The sequence below is a fragment of the Muscardinus avellanarius genome (genome assembly GCF_963383645.1).
Source record: "Muscardinus avellanarius genome assembly, chromosome: 6".
NCBI lineage: Eukaryota > Metazoa > Chordata > Mammalia > Rodentia > Gliridae > Muscardinus > Muscardinus avellanarius.
In genome coordinates, this window is record NC_137791.1 from 69076187 (window position 1) to 69095935 (window position 19749).

The 19749-nt window shown below is 37.7% G+C and overlaps 1 protein-coding gene across 1 annotated transcript in view; it reads right to left on the minus strand.

Annotated features, from left to right (window-relative positions):
• The window catches only part of CDS1 (CDP-diacylglycerol synthase 1), a gene marked incomplete at its 5' end in the record, with an annotated part of 76179 nt that overhangs the window by 18092 nt on the left and 38338 nt on the right, over positions 1-19749 (minus strand). Inside the window, 3 exons of the mRNA XM_080697449.1 lie at positions 1037-1095; positions 12760-12899; positions 15954-16051. Coding sequence (XP_080553575.1) covers positions 1037-1095; positions 12760-12899; positions 15954-16051 — 297 coding nt within the window. The remainder of the gene's footprint in view (positions 1-1036; positions 1096-12759; positions 12900-15953; positions 16052-19749) is intronic.

Sequence of the window (19749 nt, forward strand, 5' to 3'; positions counted from 1 at the left end):
TAACAGCTATTTACACAGTATTTACATTGGGTATTATAAGTAATCTAAAGATGATATAAAGTATACAAGTAGATGTGCCCAAGTTATATAAAAAATACTATGCCATTTTATATAAGAGCCTTGAGCACACATTTGTCTTGTTTGTGGATTTTCAGTAAGAATTTTACTCTTTCCTCTCAGATCTCCCAAAACCAGAAAGAAAAAAAAAATTTCCCACAACAATAATTTGCAAAATGTCTGCATGAATAAATGTAAAGTACAACAGGAAATAAAACCCAAACCTGAAACAAGCCTGATTAATACATGAATTCATAGCTCTATATCACATTATAATTTAGTCTTATAATTAGTTACATTTTAATGAAGTAAAAGCTCATCATGTAAAGTAAAAAATTTCATAAAATACAGACTTTTATTCACTGAACAAAATACTTTATGCCAAAAAGAATTTCACAGTTCTATGATTAACCATAACTACCAATAAAATTCTCTCTTTGTTTTATGCTCATGCTAATTAAGCAAATAAACAAAAGTAATTTCCACAAAACAATATGGTACAAACTTTTGAGACCTAGTAACTATCCAAGAGTCTATGAAAACCCTTCAAATTTCTACATATTTAGAGAATTCTAGAACTTTATTTAAATTTTAATCTTTGAAAATATTTAGAAAAAAATGTTTTTAGAAAAATTTGGGAACAGGTAAATATTTTAAGTCCTCTTGAATGATAAAGACCCAAAAAAGTAAATGAATTCGTTCTAGAGATAGAATAGGAAATTTAATCAGCAATTATCTATTTGGTTAGATGGCCATTTAAATTAAAAAGTTGTGCACAAGTTAGGGGTGTGTGTGTGGGTGTGTGAAAACTTTTCAACTTCAACATGGAATTTAATGTTTGGCCAAAAGTGAAATATCCCTCCCATTTAGCAAGACGTCAACCAGCAGAGTAGATTCTACCTCCTCACTACAGAGAAAAGGAAAGGAGAGGCAGAGATTTATTACACATCATGACTAGAGAATAATGGTTAATACACACCATGTAAAACTGCAGACGATAATGTTTCTTCACCAAGCTCAGTACAAACATGCAGAAACCTGTTCAAGGGGAAAAAAAAATGTACTTGTGTAACTTGGTATAAAGTATAAGATTCCCTCACACAAACAGACCAATCTCCTACATCATGTCTAAGCATAGTTTAGCTATTTACTCATACACATCTCTCCTACTGCCTTACATTATACATTTTAAGAAAGTTTCCTGAGGGAAATAATGTTGCAATCTCCAACGTGCCTAATATATTCCATGGCACAAATTCAATAACCGTCTCCTGCACTGATTAAGTGAATTAGTCCCCGTTAATATGTGAATATGGAAAACAGATCTAGAATTTCAGTTGAATGAAATTTATTTGCTCTGTCAATTCATCAGCTGTGGGCTGGGGGTGGAGCTCCATGGCAGGAGGCCCTGCATTCCATTCCCGCCGCAGTAAAAACAAAACATGACAACAAAACTCATCAAGACCATGTGCAGCACGTTTTCAATCTCTACACAAAATGAAAATTAATAATAACCATATGGCAGCCAATATCTATTGAACACATTCGTTCCCATGCTACTGTCTTAAGAATTCATACGTATTAACTCATTTAGTCCTAATATCCCTACGATTTAGGTAGCTATTATCACTTCCATTTTACAGATGAGGAAATGAGCACAAAGGGTCTTGTTAATTGACTGAGGTTCACGTGGCCAGACAGTGACACTCAAGATCCTACTCTCCCTCCACATAAGCCAGGTCCACAAAACTCAAATGACAACTTGTAATTCCTCAGAACCATATAATAATAAAATATACTAAATAAAAAATCTTGCCCAGTTACATACATATATATATATATATATATAGTTACCTATATAATATGTGATTACCTAATAATCATATATTAAAAGGAAAGAAAATGTGAAGCACTTTTTGCTAAATATACCGTAAACTTCTACAGGTATGTTTTACAGAGGTGGATACTGAAAATGCACAAACCAAGTCAAACTTCGGATAAACAACCATGTATTCTGTAACATTTTTGTAGTTGAGTTCTCTGAGATGGAAAATGAAGTGTTAATTGATCTATTCCATACAAAATACATACTATCCTCCGTTGTATATCTGCATTCTACTTATCAAGGCTGGAGTAAGAAGGGTGCTGCGGCTCCCCGCAGGGCAAAGAAGCCAACAGCAGCTGCCTCTGGCTATTTCTGATGACTGATTTTAAAGATGCTTGTGTGTAGGAGGACAACAAAGGGAAAGACTGCGTGCTGTCCTCAGCTCCTCCCTATTTGTCATCTATGGGGTAATCTGATTAACTCGACTGTGAAAGAATCATGAAAACATGGTTTGAGTAGAGACATAACTGAAATCCATGAGAGAGGGGAAGACAGAGGGAGAGAGAGGAAGAGAGGGGGAGAAAGGGAAAGAGAGGGAGAGAGGGAGAGAGAGAGACAGAGAGGGAAGGAGAGAGAGGGAGAGAGAGAGGAGAATATGAGAATGAATGAGAATGGAGGCACTAAATATGGAACTGCAATTGCCAGTTGTACAAAAGACTCCTTTTAAAATTATTGCTTTTAAGTTTTCCTCTCCAGCAGGTAGGCTTATTGCACAGCTCAAGTAATGATGTAATTTCTATGCTGTTTTATGCCATGGGTCCATGGTTAAAGCTGACTGTAGACTGGGCTTGGTTCAAAGGCTAATGGGGAAAGGGCGAAGCAGAGAGACAAGACAGATGCTGCGGGAACCCCCTTACTCTCCCAGCACAGCCTTGGGAACTTCTCAACATCATCAACGCTGAATTATTTCCTCACAAATACCACTCCACAATATATGGTTTTCTCTCTCTCTTGAAATTATATACCATTCTCCCTTAAGCATTTCTTCAAACAAAATTACCAGCAGAGTCATTCGATTATTTTCTTAATGGACATTCTACCCAGAACCATCTTAGCAATGCACTTTTTCTTGATCCAATCTCTCCTGAAGGAAGTAATTATCTGACTCCTGAACATGTTACTATAATACAGTTCTCTAAACTTGAGGGAGGTATAAAGTGTTTCTCTAGCATATCTAAAGGTAAATACTATTTTTTAAAGAAAAGCACTCTGAAAAAGAAACATGAACTTATTTTCATTCACAACCATATGGCCATGTGACTATTTCATGTATGAATATAAAAAATGCATAAGCTATATTTTAATAAATCTATGGATAGGATAACTTATACATTTGGATCAACATTCTTCTTGACTAAAGTAGCAAAGGATATTTATATGGCTATGTTTCTATTTTAAATCACAGGCTTTATTACAGTATTATAAAGTATTCTTTGAAAAGGCTTCTTAGTATACATAATTATGTACACATAATTATGATACATAATTATATTTAACTATACTTACTGATCATCACTCATGGACACAAAACTGTGTCTAATGTTGTTGAAACAAAGATGTGTACAATCTGTACCAAGGACTTTCCTAGGTGGTTAGGGAGAACAAATTATTCAATAGACTAAAGGGAAGTATATTTAAAAAATAATATAAGAGAATGAGATTATTAAGAAGGTCAAGCAAAGTATAGGGGGGAAAAAACTAAACAGTGAAAAGCCCAAAGATAGAATTTCAGAAATATGGACATACAGAAAACTGAGTATTGATTGTATGCCAAACAAAAGACACAAACAAAAAGTGAAAAGACAGATATTGGCATTAAAGAACTCATAGTCTAGTTGAAGAGACAGAAAGTAGAAAGAAAAATAAAGTTGTTTCTAAATTTTACTAATGTTATTAACCAACACAGTTAACACATATTGCCCTCAAATTCAAAAATAGCCATAAAGATGAACCCAGGTTAGAACACTGGGGTTTACCAATTCATCCCGCATTCTTCACTTGCTTATATTTTTCATGACACTAACCTAAAGCATTAAAACTCCAAAAATTTATAATATGATATTAAATGAATTCAGAGGCATACTACATCAGAAGCATTTATTCAGATGCTAAACTACAATTGAGTTGCTTACAAAATAATTTTACGTATATATATATTACAGAAATTGTCATACAAACCAATAATTATATTAGCTTAAAATTTCAATATATATATATATATTGTGTATATTCATATGCACACATGTATGTGTATGTATGCATATATAGAGATAAATGCATACATACATATTTACATGCATGTATGTATATGCAGGGCCTTGCACATGCTAGGCAAGTGTTCTACCATTGAGATATATCCTCAGCCCCACCCTAAGGAAAAGTTTTCTATTTACTGAATGGTGAGCTTAAGTAATAGAACACTAACATGTGTATAGATTTTAGGAGTCTTTAATTCAAAAACTTATACATGATTTTGGAGATATAATACTTACAGGAGTTTTCTGTGACAGGTTTCTAAACATTTCATCAATATCCTCTGATATAAAAGATAACCAAAACATCTAGGGGGATCTCAATTATATATTAATTTCAGCTATAACTCAATACTACATATTCATCAATTTTCTTCAGTTCAAAGCATTATAATCCAGTCATATCATCTCATTAATGCTTTTTTTTTTTTTTTTTGGTGGTACTGGGGATGGAACCCAGGGGCCTTCTACCTCCAGGCACTTCCAGACCTATTTTATATTTTAATTTGAAAACAGGGTCTCTTAAGCCAGCCGAGTCTGGCTTCGAACCTGGGCGATCCTCCTGTCTCAGCCTCCCAAGCGTGGGGATTACAAGTGTGCACCACCACACCCAGCTTCATTAAGGATTTTAAAGAAATCAAAATAGAAGCTGGGTGTGGTGGTGTACACCTTTGGTCTCAGTACTTGGGAGGCTGAGACAGGTGGATCACAGGTTTGAGGACAGCCACAGCAATATAGTAAGACTCTCGACAACTTAGACCCTTGTTTTGAGACAAAAAAATAAAAGGGGCTGGGGATGTAGTTCAGAGGTAAAATACCTATAGGTTCAATCCCTAGTACCATGAGAAAAGAAGGAGAAAGAGAAGGAAGAGGAAGAGAAATGGAGGGGGAGGGGAAGGTTGGAAAGAAGAAATAAAAATTGACATGTATAATGCAGGCAAAAATTTTATTTTGCCAGGTGTGGTGGCGCACGCTTGTAATCCCCGCGCTTGGGAGGCGGAGACAGGAGGATCGCGCAGGTTCGAAGCCAGCCTCGCTGGCTTAAGAGACCCTGTTTCCAAATTAAAAAGAAATAAAATAAAATAGGTCTGGGAGTGTAGCCCAGAGGTAGAAGGGCTTCCAGGAACCCCAGTACCACCAAAAAAAAAAAAATTGTTTATTTTTATTTTTATTTTTCGTAGTACAGAGGATCAAGCTCGGGGCCTAAGGCAAGCTGGGTATGAGCACTATCACTAGATATATGTACTCTCAACCCCAAAACATATTTATTAAACATAATATGCATAATAATATGCATAGCACTCTAGATTGCTAAACAGAAAGGTGCTGATTTTAAGGGCCAAACACTGTAAGATCATTTACCCATTATTGTTAAATGGTAATCACATGGCTGCGCTGATTTCTACAATGCCCTAAACCCCAATCACCAAATTGATGGTGGGTTCTTTTTTATATGCATCTAGTCTTTAGAGAAAATCTTTGTCTTACTAGTTTCAGTCTCATTGAGTTTTTCGTTGATATCAGTCAAATTCCCTTTGCAACAAAATTATCTAAATGTCAGAATGACTTCCAGGACCTAGTCAATGAGTCATCTTGAATGATAGGAAACAAGTCATTTAATTTCGTGGCCCTTGATGAGGGGGTCAGACCTGGAGATGGCTGCACTTCATTTCAATAAAATTCAATGTCAATGAAATAGCATGGCTGTCTCTGCTTTTTAAAATCGGCTGCCTATGCTTTCCAAAGTCATTTAATCAGTGGCGAAACCAAAACTGTAGCAGGGCCCTTGGAATAGTGTTTAACAAAAACTTCCAAGAATTTCCACAGCAAAACAATAAAGTACAAACATGGAGCCGGGCGTGGTGCCGCACGCTTGTAATCCCAGCATTTGGGAGGCTGAGACCGACCGCAGGATCGCGGTTCGCGGACAGCCTCAGCTACTTAGTGAGGCCCTCTAAAACTCAGTGAGACCCGGTTTCAAAATAAAGAATAAAAAATAGGGCAGGGGGTATAGCTCGGAGGTCAAATGCCCCTGGGTTCCATCCCCAGACCCGCAAAACAACAACAACAACAACAACAATAACAACAACAAAACAAATATGTCAACATAGCACATTTTCTATTTCCTCACTCCCATTTTAAAGTCCAACTTCATTTGGTAGACTAAGCTCACAAGGCTACTAACCACTTCAAAAGTCACCTCAAAACAGCAAACAAAACAGTGATGCTAAGAATACATCACGAAAAAGCACCATGTGTGGACTGGACACTCCTAGCCTTTTCATCATTCATCCCACAGACATGCCCTGGAAACTCAAATGCCAGACCTACCAGCACTGACCCTTGGGAATCAAACAATGAGAGACACACACAGTTGGTGTTTATGGCCCAACAGGCCATATTTAGGCATGGCTAAAATGATAATAGAGAATTCCTCCTGTTTTGTATTGGAAGTTTCAGCCTTTAGCCCGGCATCTCCTGGCTTCCTATCAGGTTGCACTGTAAGTGCATTTCTAGGACTGTACCAACACCAATTTCCCAGTGTAACTATCGTTTTGCAAAATGCTGCCATTAGTAGAAAGTGAGCAAAGTGTAAAAGGGAAGCATTATTTCTTACAACTGCACGTGAATATACAATTATTTCAATGAAAATGTACATTTTAAACCAATAACCGGAGCTACATGAGGGATATGAAATACACTTTTCAGTTTGCCATAAAATAGCAGCTGGGTTCTAAGATTAATAAACAGTATTTTATTTTTTAAATTTATGACCCTCTTAGTATTAAATACAGCCCTCACGGCTCCAGCCTCATTATCGTTAGTATGAATAGCAGCAGTGGCATCCTACCTAGGCTCCACTGAGGTCTCCAACCCATGTTTCACCATCTTTCATCTCATTACAAATCTGGTTCTATCTTCTCTTGGTATAAAATCCTCCAATGGTTTCCCAGGGTTAAAATCCAAATTCTTCCCGTGACATATAAAACTTGTCAAGAAGTGGACCCTGCCTACTTCCCAGTTTGTTTGTTTCAGTATTAAAGATTGAACCCAGTGGTACTTTACCACTGAGCTACACTCACAGCTTTTTTTTACTCTTAGGTAGGGTCTCACTAAGTTGTTCGCGATGGCCTTGAGGTTGTGCTTTTCCTGCCTCGGCGTCCTGAGCTGCTGGACCTTTTGAGTCTTTGGCGCCTGCTGCAGGCCCACAACACTGAATCCTCTCGGTCCCATGCTGGCCACCGCAGGCTGACTGCTCCCCTTGGGATGACCTTTGCCATTATCCTTCACCGTTCACAACACCTGACCTCCCTTCTCCAAAGCATCTATGGGTGATAAGCAAGGTGGGCACAGTGGTACATGCACTCAGGCGGCTGAGGAAGGAGGATCACAAGTTTGAGACTAGCCGGACAACTTAGCAAGACCCTGACTCAAAACAAAATTTAAAAAGGCTGGGGGTATGCCTCAGGAGTAGGGTACTTGCCTAGCATGCAAGAGGTTCTGGGTTTGGTCCTCAGTACTGACAAAAAAACAAAACAAAACAAAACAAAACAAAACAAAACAAAACAAAAACCTAAATAGAAACACATAGTTTGAATAATCAGGAATTATCTGAAATAATTATATTATCCCCTGAGGATAGTGAGATTCAGATTCAGGAAGATGATATTACTGAATACTTCTTTTTTGTCTGATTTTTTTTTTTTACTATGGATGTATATTATGGTTTCATTTTTCAAAGCTAGAGAGGGGGGTAGAAATTGAAACTAGTGACATGCTCCCCACTCAGAACCCAGCCATTGCACGCTGAGACATCAAAGCCACATGGCCAGGACATTGGTGGGTGCTGTCAATGGCCAGCACTGACTCAGGCCTGAGGACAGACCATCTGCATGTCAAGCCAGCTCACTGATGTTAGCAATGCTTCTTTCCTGCTGCAGCCTATGAGAGGCCCCATTAGCGAAGACAGGGTGAGCCCAGTCACCCCACAGAATGAGAAACAAAAACACTCTTTTAAGCCATGGGAACACAAAAGTAGGTAAGGGTTTCTGTTTTGAGCAAATACATTTATTTCTATTTCATCCTGGGAAAGCACTAAGACAACATTAAAGAAATTATGATAAAACCCCAGAAGAACACAGTATCAAGGAGAACTGAAGAAGTGCTGTGTGACATTTGGAAAGAAGATGACACAGGTAAGCTTCTGCAGAACTGAGAAAGCAGGGGTGCTGAAGGGTTCTCTTGAGAAACTAAGTAGGAGGAGCTGAGCTGAAGGCTAGGGAGGGCAGGGCTGGGTCTCTGAACTGTTCAAAGCAGTGAGAGCCCACCAGTAGGTACAAAGTCCTAGCAAGCAAGCAATTCTGAGAAGAGGAGATAGATAATTTTAGAATGTATGAACATGAAACTTTAAACTACTATGCATCATATCATGGCAAAGTATCATGGATATGCATTAGCAAAGCTAGGGTGATGTCTGAAGTACCAGAAGACACAGAAGAGAAATAGGGAGCTAAACCATGAGGGCGGCTGGGTAGCAGGCCTATGGGCAGCCAGTCCACAGAGGAGCAGGAACAGAGGTTTCCAGCAAACAGGAACCGCCATGCTCTCTGATTTAGGGAGAACATCTGAAAAAAGTTACTAACAAGCATGGGGTAGACCAGAAGGGCAAATTAATTAATAATCTACTCTGAAATGTACCACTGTGGAAAAAAGAGATAGGCATTTATTCAGTATAGAAAAAAAGTTGTAAAAGAATGAAAATATAATCATAGATAGTATTTGACTCTACAGAAACTGATTTTTTTTTTAACTAGGAGTTGAACCCAGGAGCATGCTACCTCCAAGCTACACCCCCAGCCTTTATTATTTTTTTGTTTGGAAAAAGGGTCTCATTACATTGCCAGGGTTGTATTTGAACCTGTGATCTTCCTGTCTCAACCTCCCAAGTACTGGGATTACAGGCAGGCTCCACCATGCCCAGGTAAAAACTGATATATTAGGTACCTGCTTAATAATATAAAAAATGACCAAAAAAGTTGGGAGAAGTGAAAGAGGTTTTAATAGAAAGCCAGTATTTCCTAAAATATTAAGAAAGAGGCATACTTATGAGGAACAGAACATACCATGTAATGCTTTTGTGCATATATGACTGTATCACTATTAATTTGACTGTTATATACAATTATAGTACACCAACAAAATATTTTTTAAAAAGAAATAGCTATATTACTTAGAAAAATGGCAAAAATCTGAAAATGGTAGGGTATAGGGATGCTACTTCATTTATAACTCTTTTATATATATATATATATATATATATTTTTTTTTTTTTTTGCGGGTCTGGGGATGGAACCCAGAGGCATTTGATCTCCAAGCTACACCCCCTGCCCCATTTTTTTATTCTTTATTTTGAAACAGGGTCTCACTAAGTTGTGGAGGGCCTCACTAAGTAGCTGAGGCTGTCGGTGAACTACGATCCTCAGGTCTCAGCTACTCGAATGCTGGGATTACAAGCATACACCACCATGCCTGGCTACTATCTGATTTTTTAAGCTAACATATGCTTAATACAAAATATTTGTACTTTAATTAATTACAATTATCACTAAATAACTATAAGAGTCATCATATGAAATAAAATTGTTAGGTTCAATAACAGAAGCCAGATTAGGACTATAACTCAGTGGTGGAGCCCTTTCCTGGCATATATGAGTCTCTGAATTTGGTACTTACAAAAATAATAAAATAAGCCAGGCGTGGTGGCGCACACTTGTAATTCCCACACTTAGGAGGCCGAGACAGGAGGATTGCAGGGTTCGAAGCCAGCCTCAGCTACTTAGTGAGGCTCTTAGCAACTTAATGAGACCCTGTTTCCAATAAAAGTATAAAATAGATCTGGAATTATAGCCCGGAGGTAGAAAAGTCCCTGGGTTCCACCTTCAGTACCATGCACACAAAAAAATAATAATAAAAACAAAAATGAAGCTATTATAGATATTACTCTTGCCATTATTAAAACTCACAAATACTAGAAAATAAGTGTTGTCACTCTAAATATAAAGTGAAAAGATATATTCTTCTCTCCTATAATTAGCAAAGAATCCATTCCAGAATAAATCAATAGTCTGGGGGTATAGCTCAATGGGAGAGCACCTGCCAAATTTGCACAAGGCCTCAGGTTCAATGCCCAGAAACACACACACACACACTTTTATATATATAAAATTGTATACATAAATATATATAATTTACTGTGTGCAAGTGTGTGTGTGTGTATGTAGTAAATTTTCTTTTAATTTTATATCAGGCTTGTTTGATGAGGCAAAAACACTCAGTTTTTTCCAAACAATGCCACAAATGTGGTTTCATAAACACAGAATTGGGCAAGTGTTTTACCCTACAAAATTTTATTCTGATCCTTTTAGTTGTAACCTCTCCAGGACTATCCTTCAGAATGACCAGAATTTAAACCAGACCAGCTACCTTCAAAATGAATACCTTGTTTTACCCTTGAAAGAACAGAAATATTTTAATTCTTATTTTTAAAAACTTACTTTTTATAAATATATCAGTAATAATTTTTAAATTAAGAAACAGAATCTTCTAAGAGGGTAGAGCAAAAACCTCATGTAAAAAGAAGAACATCTTTCAGAAAAATGTAGTAGTTCACATCCCTCAAAACCCACATTTCTCTGATAATTATAATTATTATTATTATTTTTTTTTTGGTGGTACTGGGGTTCCTGGAAGCCCTTCTACCTCCGGTATACACTCCCACGAGCTACACTCCCAGACCTATTTTTTAACATTTTTATGTGGAAACAGAGTCTCTTAAGCCAGCGAGGCTGGCTCCGAACCAGCGCGATCCTCCTGTCTCCGCCTCCCAAGCGCGGGGATTACAAGTGTGCGCCACCACGCCTGGCATGATAATTATCATTTTTAGACTGTTTTATGCTCTGGGTTTCTAGAATCAGAAAGCAGAGGACTAAAGGGGACATTATTCAAACAGAGATCCCACAAAGAAAACATCCTAACTGCCAAATAAAGCAACACACTAAAGGACCAGATGGGCCTCTCCACGTACCTCTATACTTTTAGTCTAATCAAAGATGGAAAGGAACCACCCATATTGTATTACATTTTCAAAACTGTACTAAAAGAAGAATTCATTTACTAAAAACCTGGAATGGCAGGACATTATGCTAAGTGAGATTAGTCAGTCGCAAAAAGCAATCGGATGCTTTCCTTAATATGTGAAAGCTAACGTGAAATGGGTTATAGGAGGATCTCCAGGTGAAAAAGGAGATCCTATAGAGAAGCAAACAAGGCAACCTAACTGTGGGTATGTGTGTGTGTGGGGAAACTCTTTAAAGCAGACAATGTACTTATTCATATCATAGTCAACCACTAAGCCAAGCATGGGAAGGAAGGATGGGGAGGGAATGGGGTAGGGATGGGGTAGGGTCTAACTGGGCTATGCATGTATGTATGTCTACACAAGTTTTTTCTATCCCATTATGATGTATGAATACAATGCACCAATAAAAAATAAATACGAGAAAGTGTTAACACATTAAAAAAAAAAAACCTGCCTAGGGGCTAAGGCAATAACTATTAACAAGTAAAGTGAAAACTCACAAACAAATGTCATTTCCCTTTTGAAAAGTGAAAATAAGCCAGGCATGGTGGCCCATGCTTGTAATCTCAGCATTCAGGTGGATCATGGTTCATAAACAGCCTCAGCTGCTTAGTAAGGCCCTTTGCAATGCAGTGAGACCCTGTTTCAAAACTACAAAGACTAAAAAAATAGGGCTGGAGGTGTAGATCGAAGGTAGAATGCCCCTGGGTTCAATCCCCAGTACCGCAAAAAAAAAAAAAAATTGAAAATAATAATAACAGGAACAAATATTTAGGTATTCTCAGGACAGCTCTTAGGGTTCTACTAAGAAGACATTTGGACATAGAGAAAATAAATTTCTCAGTGTTTATTGACTTGTAAGTGGTATATCTAGGATTCACATCAGCAAGCTTCAAAATCAACCTAGAGATTTCTTTTATGACTGGTAAAATTTTATGGAAAAGAAATATATTAATTCTAACTTAACACTAAGCATCTAATATTTAATCTAAAATAATAAAACATGTGGCATGATATGATAAACCATGTTAGGAAAATGAATTAACCTGATTAATTCTATATGGAAACTGTGTTTCCTAGGGAAAATATAAATATAAAAATAAGTATATATTCAAAAGTTTCTCTATAAATTACATGTGGTTAATGATTACTGTATGTTTTCAAGTTTCTTTACTATAATTTGTAAGGAAATGTTTTAAAAATATGGAGTAACTATTAATCAAGCACTTTTTTTAAGTTACCATTAGAGAATAAATGGTATTTAAAACCGTCATGGAAAAAATGGATTTATACATGAGAAGTAATTAAAAGGAGACTGGAATTAAAAATAAAACATAAAAAGAATGTTATAAAAATCTAAATACTATATATAAAATAAACATAAAATATATCAGCTGCATATTGATATAGAATAATTCTCCACTTACCTGCCAGATATAGGGCAAATGATATAAATCTATGGTACCGAATAAGGAACTGAAGTTGTTCTTCTCTTTGAACAAATGTAGCAAAATAATCAGCTACAGTCTCTCCATAGAAAAAATAGTTTACGCACAGTAGAAAGTACCTATAATTTAAAAAAATTAGCTGTTTTATATTTGAAGCCTTTTTCCTCAAACTCAACAAAATTATTCTCTACATTTTGATGATACAAAGATCAAGCAAATTCTGACACCAATTCAAAACATATTCCACCAAATTATCATTTTCCTAGTTATAAACTTAATTTAAAACCTATCATTCAACAACAGTGTACTGGATATAGTCCATGTTTTCAACCCAAAATATAAGGCCAGAGAGAACGATGTAGAAATACTGCACACATATCCACCCTCACCCCACAAAGGCAGTATTAAGTTCATGAAGAAAATCAACTCCCAACTGCTAACAGTTCTAAAGCTTCTGAAAAGTTTGTTTGTTTGTTTGTTTGTTTGGCAGTACTAGGGATTGAACAGAGGAATTCTACCTTCAAGCAAAACCCTCAGCCCTCCCCCTTTAAAATTTTTTTTCTTTTTTTAAATTTTTTATTGGTGCATTATATTATTATATACATCATATTGGGGTAAAAAAAAAAACTTGTGTGTACATACATGTACACATCACTGATTTAACCCCTACCCAATTCCCACCCTATTCCCTCCCCATCCCTTCTTCCCTTGCTTGGCTTAATGGTTGATTTCAATATGTTTAAGTACATTGTGTGTTTTAGAGAATTTCCTTCCTCCCCCCTCCCATCCCCTCATTTAGGTTGTCTTGTTTGCTCCTCTATAGGATTTCCTTTTTCATCGAGAGTTCCTCCTATGACTCATTTCTCCTTAGCTTTCACATATTAGGGAAAGCATCTGATTTCCTATGTTTTGCGACTGACCAATCTCATTTAGCATAATGTCCTTCAGTTCCATCCATTCCCCTGAAAATAATGTAATTGAGTTTTTTTTTGTTTTTGTTTTTGTTTTGGTGGTGGTACTGGGGTTCCTGGAAGCCCTTCTACCTCTGGGCTACACTCCCATACCTGTTTTTACATTTTTATTTGGAAACAGGGTCTCCTAAGCCAGCACACGCGGCTGGCTTCGAACCTGCGTGATCCTCCTGTCTCTGCCTCCCAAGCGCAGGGATTACAAGTGTGCGCCACCATGCCCGGCTAATTGAGTTTTTTTTAATGGCTGAGTAAAATTCCATTGTGTACATATCCCACAGTTTTGTAATCCATTCATCTGCTGATGGACATCTTGGCTGGTCCCATAGTTTGACTATGGTGAATTGTGCAGCTATGAACATACCCGCCCCCTTTTAAAATTTTGAAACAGGGTCTCATTAAGTTACAAAGGGCCATGCTAAATTGTTGAGGTTGACTTCAAACAGGTGATCTTCCTGTCTCAGCCTCCCAAGTGCTGGGATTACAAGTGTGCTCTACCACACCCAGCTGGAGCCGTGATCTTAAAGATGGGTGGGCAATGGATCCTCGCAGCCCATAACACTCCGTAGGAAAACCTTTTAAGACTTCATAAATTGCATGTCCCTCCTCCAGTTCTGGGATGGCCCCTTCCTCAAGGAGGGGTGGGGCCCACCTCAAGTTTGCTGATGGGAGCTTGTTTGAGACAGGAAAAAGCATGAGACACTGCCTTAGATGGAGTCCTCTGTGCCTTCTTTGTTGAAGGGCAGAGACCCTAGCAGCTAGAGAACAGTACAGGAGCAAAGGGTGGCTTCCCCCAGGTTCTCAGAGATGGAATCAGACCCCAGTGTTCCCAAAGTAAGCCAGGTGTTCTCATTCCCATCAACCGCATTACTACCTTTCTGTTATCCTCCCAGGGAAACTGACGTTGATTCCTAAGGTTAGAAGGCCTATCCTCACCCACCGATCCAACTTTTCCTTTTTGCCCACTATTCCCCAGTAAATACCTTCTGGTCAGGAAGGCCAGTACTGCCTCACCATCTGTAGTTCATCTCACATCTATCCTACATCCAGAACCTAGTGGGTCCTGTCTATCCAACACTAAATACTCTTCTCTAGCCAAAGCTTCTCTTTATTCAAAGGCCAGTTTATCTCTTCTATGAAGCCTTCTAAAATCACTTGAGCCCATCCAGATTCATCTTTTTTTTTTCTATACGTAGAAGCCACACCATATGGTTTAGCCTTGAATTGTTCTCCAACTACTTTTTCTACCTAACATTTCCCATGAGAAAAAAAAAAAAATCAGCTATCACCAAAATCAAGAAAGTATATTTTGACTATTCAAAACTCCAGAGGTGATATATCTGGTTTGAAAAAATAGTGGTTCCTTAGTTGACACAAACAACTATGTTAAAAGGAATAGCTGTTGGGTGTGGTGGCACATATCAGTAATCCGAGCACCTGGGAGGCTGAGACAGGAGGATGGCAGGTTCAAGATCAGTCTCAGCAACTTAGAGAGACTCTGAACAGCCTAGACAGACCTGTTTCAAGAACAAAATAAAAAACAAAAAAAAAAAAAAAAAGAGAGAGAGATGGGGGTGTAGCTCAGAGGTAGAATGCCCCTGCGTCCAACCCCCCACCTCGTACACACACATGGTATGTCCACTTAGGTTAAATATAAATTATTATATTATTATGTTCTCTGGTCAAGGTCATGATAGCTGTCAATTATACCTGAAAAGTTTTAAAAAGATATAAAATCTTAAATGTTAAAATTATTTGGTGATTTTTATCCTAACTTCACATGCACATATACAGGTAAGTTATTTTGTGTTCTCATGCCAACTGAAAATAAAGTAAAAGATTGTAAGTAATCTTTCTGATAAATTACAATTATAAAGCATATAAAATATGTCTGATGTATTTCTTGAGTGAAAATGGGTCTTTTTAAAGATAACTGTGTATATATTCATCATAAATTCAATGCCCCTACAATGACTAAAATATGACCTATGGAAAGAGTTTCTGTTGAAGATCGTCAAAAGTGATTTTCTTCTTTTTAAAATTCTATTTAACATTCTTTTTATCCTTCTCCAAAATCTGTTTATAAGGTAAACTGAGTAGATACTGACTGATCAGGATGCTTGCTTATTTTTACAAACTTCAGAACTTTTTTTATTCTTTAAAAAAAATCAAATTTTCATCTGAAACAGACTAAAATTTTCTTACCAACTCAGTGTCCTAAACCATGGGAGGTCATAAGAGCGATAGACTCTGTAACCTATGGTGATGATTTCATGGAAGCATTTCACTTGGATGCTCAGAACCTGGAACCAGGAGAGAACATTGACACATATTCATAAATATTTGTACACTTGTGCTGAATCATTTAGAAGCAGTTTGTTGTACATATTTTAGAAAAACTTAACCTACCAAATTTTATTTTTATTTTTGCGCTGGAGATTGAACTCAGGGGTGTTCTACCTACGAGCTATACCCCACTCCTTTTTATTTTTTATTTTTAAACACAGTCTTGCTAAATTGCTGAGATTGGCCTCAAACCTGTGATATTCCTGTCTTAACCTCCTAAGTACTAGGATTACAGGTTTGCATACCTGTTTTTACAGTATCTAGTGCCTGTAACCCTAGTCTGTTTTAACAGTATCCTAACTCCATACGTAGTAAATGAGTTTATGTTATGAATTCCTGTTTTGTTTTGTTTTGTTTGGTGGTACTGGGGTTCCTGGAAGCCCTTCTACCTCCGGGATACACTCCCAGACCTATTTTTTTTATATTTTTGAAACAGGGTCTCTTACACCAGCGAGGCTGGCTTCGAACCTGCGCGATCCTCCTGTCTCCGCCTCCCAAGTGTGGGGATTACAAGCGTGCACCACCACACCCGGCAATGAATTCCTTTTTTTAATTGTTAGATTCTGAAAACTTTTAGAGAATACACTGAAGATAACTCCTTTAGAAGCATTAGAACTGTGAGCAATGGTCTCTGAGCAATAAAAATCACATTTTAATTTATGATGATGTAAAATTTTAGAGCCAGGCCTGAAGGCAACAGAAGAAATAGTCATCAAATATGAATTCCCTTCTGATGTTCTACTTAATAGGCCTTTAAGCTCCTGCATCCACAGGCTGAGCTGAAGGCAGTTCTTCAAGTTGTAGCATCACATTTGAAGTGCTTGTCTTAGGTCAACTCTAACACTCAAAGAACAAATGGCAAGTTGAACAATGACCACTATTAGCCAAAGAGCTTAAAAATCTTTGTGAATATAGTTTTTTAGCCTTTGGAGATCACACACTAAGGGCTTGTGTTTGTCTAGCTCTTGAGCTAGAAATAGATTTTAAAGGCTTAAAAAAAGCCAAAAATTATTGACAGGACCATATGCAGTGCCATAAAATCTAGTATATTACTATCTGGCCTTATATAGGAAAGGGTTACCAAACTCAGTCTAAGACTATACTCTGGATTTCTTTTAAAGATTTCTATAAATTATCTTTCTCAAACCTATAAGTCATCATATTCTAAAGCTATTTTCCCCACTATACTTGTTACATGTTTAATCATATACCCAGAAAAAGTAAATGTGCCCCTCAGACACATGATAAAGAAATATAACAAACTCCTATAAAGTGAGTACTTTAAGAAAAAAGTTGTATGTTTTCATATAAAGATATCAGGGCACTTAAATGACACTTTTTCAAATAACCTTTGTATATAATATCAAAAGTTAGCCAAAATACTAACAGAATGTAGACAGCGTTCAATGTTAAGATAAAATGAAAAAACCATACTATTAATGGAACCAAAGAGCTTTTAAAATACCAAATGTACTGCTGCAATTTCTATAAACACATTTGCTTAACAATCATTAGTACTATATTTATAATATTTTACTGAGAAAATAAAAATATTTCTAAAGTGCGCATGTATATGATCAATTACAGTTTGTAAGCAGGATTAATGTGGAACAGCTAGAAAAACAAAATAGGGAATTCAAAATACTAGAGTTAAAAACTTAAAATATATGTGTATTATCCAGGTCTGGATGATTACACAGAAATTGACACTCCACGGCATCAATACTGGTAGCAATGTATACTGGTAGAACTCTGTTGACTCAATTCGGTGTTGAGAGCCTTAAAAGCAACAACCAATACTTTAGTGCATACTTTAGTAGTTACTGAGGACTCAAAGGAAGAATACGGGGCATCTATTCTCAGGGAGGTTCAGTCTACCAGGGAGGAAGCATCCAGATGGATGTCCAGACATACAAACCTATGGTGGGGCGGGTGGGCAGCAGCTGGGCCAAAGGAGGGGAACGCAAGAGTCATGTCTATATGAAGACAAGGCACACTAAAGCAACTACAAATAATCCAGAGTTGATGGAACACAAAGGCAGGGTGAGGAGAGACAGACAAACCTGGTCATGGAATGCTAGTAAATAGCCGAAGAGCCGCACAAAGGAACAGGGTCACACGAACAGACACATGCCACACGGCATGAGTATGTGGGACACAAAGGTGGTGAGGGTAGAGAGAGTACGTATGCAGACGACACGCCCCCACCAAGCACTGATGCACATCTAGCCAGGACAGTAACAGAGGGGGTGAGGACACGGTGGACGAGATATGGAGGAGGTGGAACCAGCTGGATATGGCGGCTGAGGAAACGGAGAGGATGGAGGAAGGAAGAGAGCACAGGCCGGGCGTGGTGGCACACACTCGTAATCTCAGCATTCGGGAGGCCGAGACTAGGGCATCACGGTTCACGGACAGCCTCAGCTACTTAGTGAGGCCCTTTGCAACTCAGTGAGATCCTGCTTCAAAATAAAAAATAAAAAATAGGGCTGAGGGTGCAGCTTGGAGGTAGAATGCCCCTGGGTTCCATCCCCAGTACCGCAAAAGAGAGAGGGGAGGGGAAAGGGAGGGAGGAAGGGAGGGAGGAGGACAGAGAGAGGGAGAGGGAGAGAAAGAGAGAGAGAGCAGAGAGCCTGGGAAAAGCACATGGATTTATGCAGGGTGACTGAAGAGGAGTAAGAAGATTCAGACAGGTTGTAAGACTACGGGTTAGGCCGGGTGTGGTGGCGCACGCTTGTAATCCCAGCATTTGGGAGGCTGAGACCAGAGGATCGCGGTTCGGGGACAGCCTCAGCTACTTAGTGAGGCCCTCCGCAACTCAGTGAGACCCGGTTTCAAAATAAAGAATAAAAAATAGGGCAGGGGGTGTAGCTCAGAGGTCAAATGCCCCTGGGTTCCACCCCCAGACCCACAAAAAAAAAAAAAAAAAAAAAAGACTACGGGTTAGGTGTTATAAAAGTGCCTATCTTCACTTTGGAAGTCTATTCTAAGAAAATAGTCGTAGATATGAAATGAGATCTTGTTTATGCTTTAGTATGTTTGGGACAGTGTTACAATAAATAAAAACCAGAACATAGCCTGAATGTTTAAAAATAACACAGTGATTTGAACTGTGACGATGCATCGCATTTCATAAAACAGATGAATCCGCTGAGGCTGACGGTTCTGAGATCAACATAACCATGGAACAACACAAAGCTGTGGACATCTTGACATGATATTTGGTTCAAAAAGCAGGATACAAAATTTTCATCTCAGTATTATTTTAACTGTGACTTTAAGTGGGAGGGGAAAAAAGATGAAAGGAAGTAGAGCAAATGGCAGTAATAATTGGGTTTGGTAGCTGGGAAGGTTGGAGAGATTTTTAAACATTTTCAAAAGTAATTTTAGCATACTTTTGCAACTTTCACAGTAGGAAAAAATAAACATATTATTTGATAATAAATTATATAATGTGAATTAATACTTCATTTTTATTGTAATTCCAAAAAGATAGGGGAGGGCTCTTATATATCTTTTAAATGTTCACATCTGCCTTTAAACCAAAATGTACTTTAGTGACTAGAAATATACTTTAGTGACTTAGAAATGTGATTCCAAGCTGTGAACATAACAATTAAAGAACTAGGAATAGAAGACCAAAGGAAAAAATTCT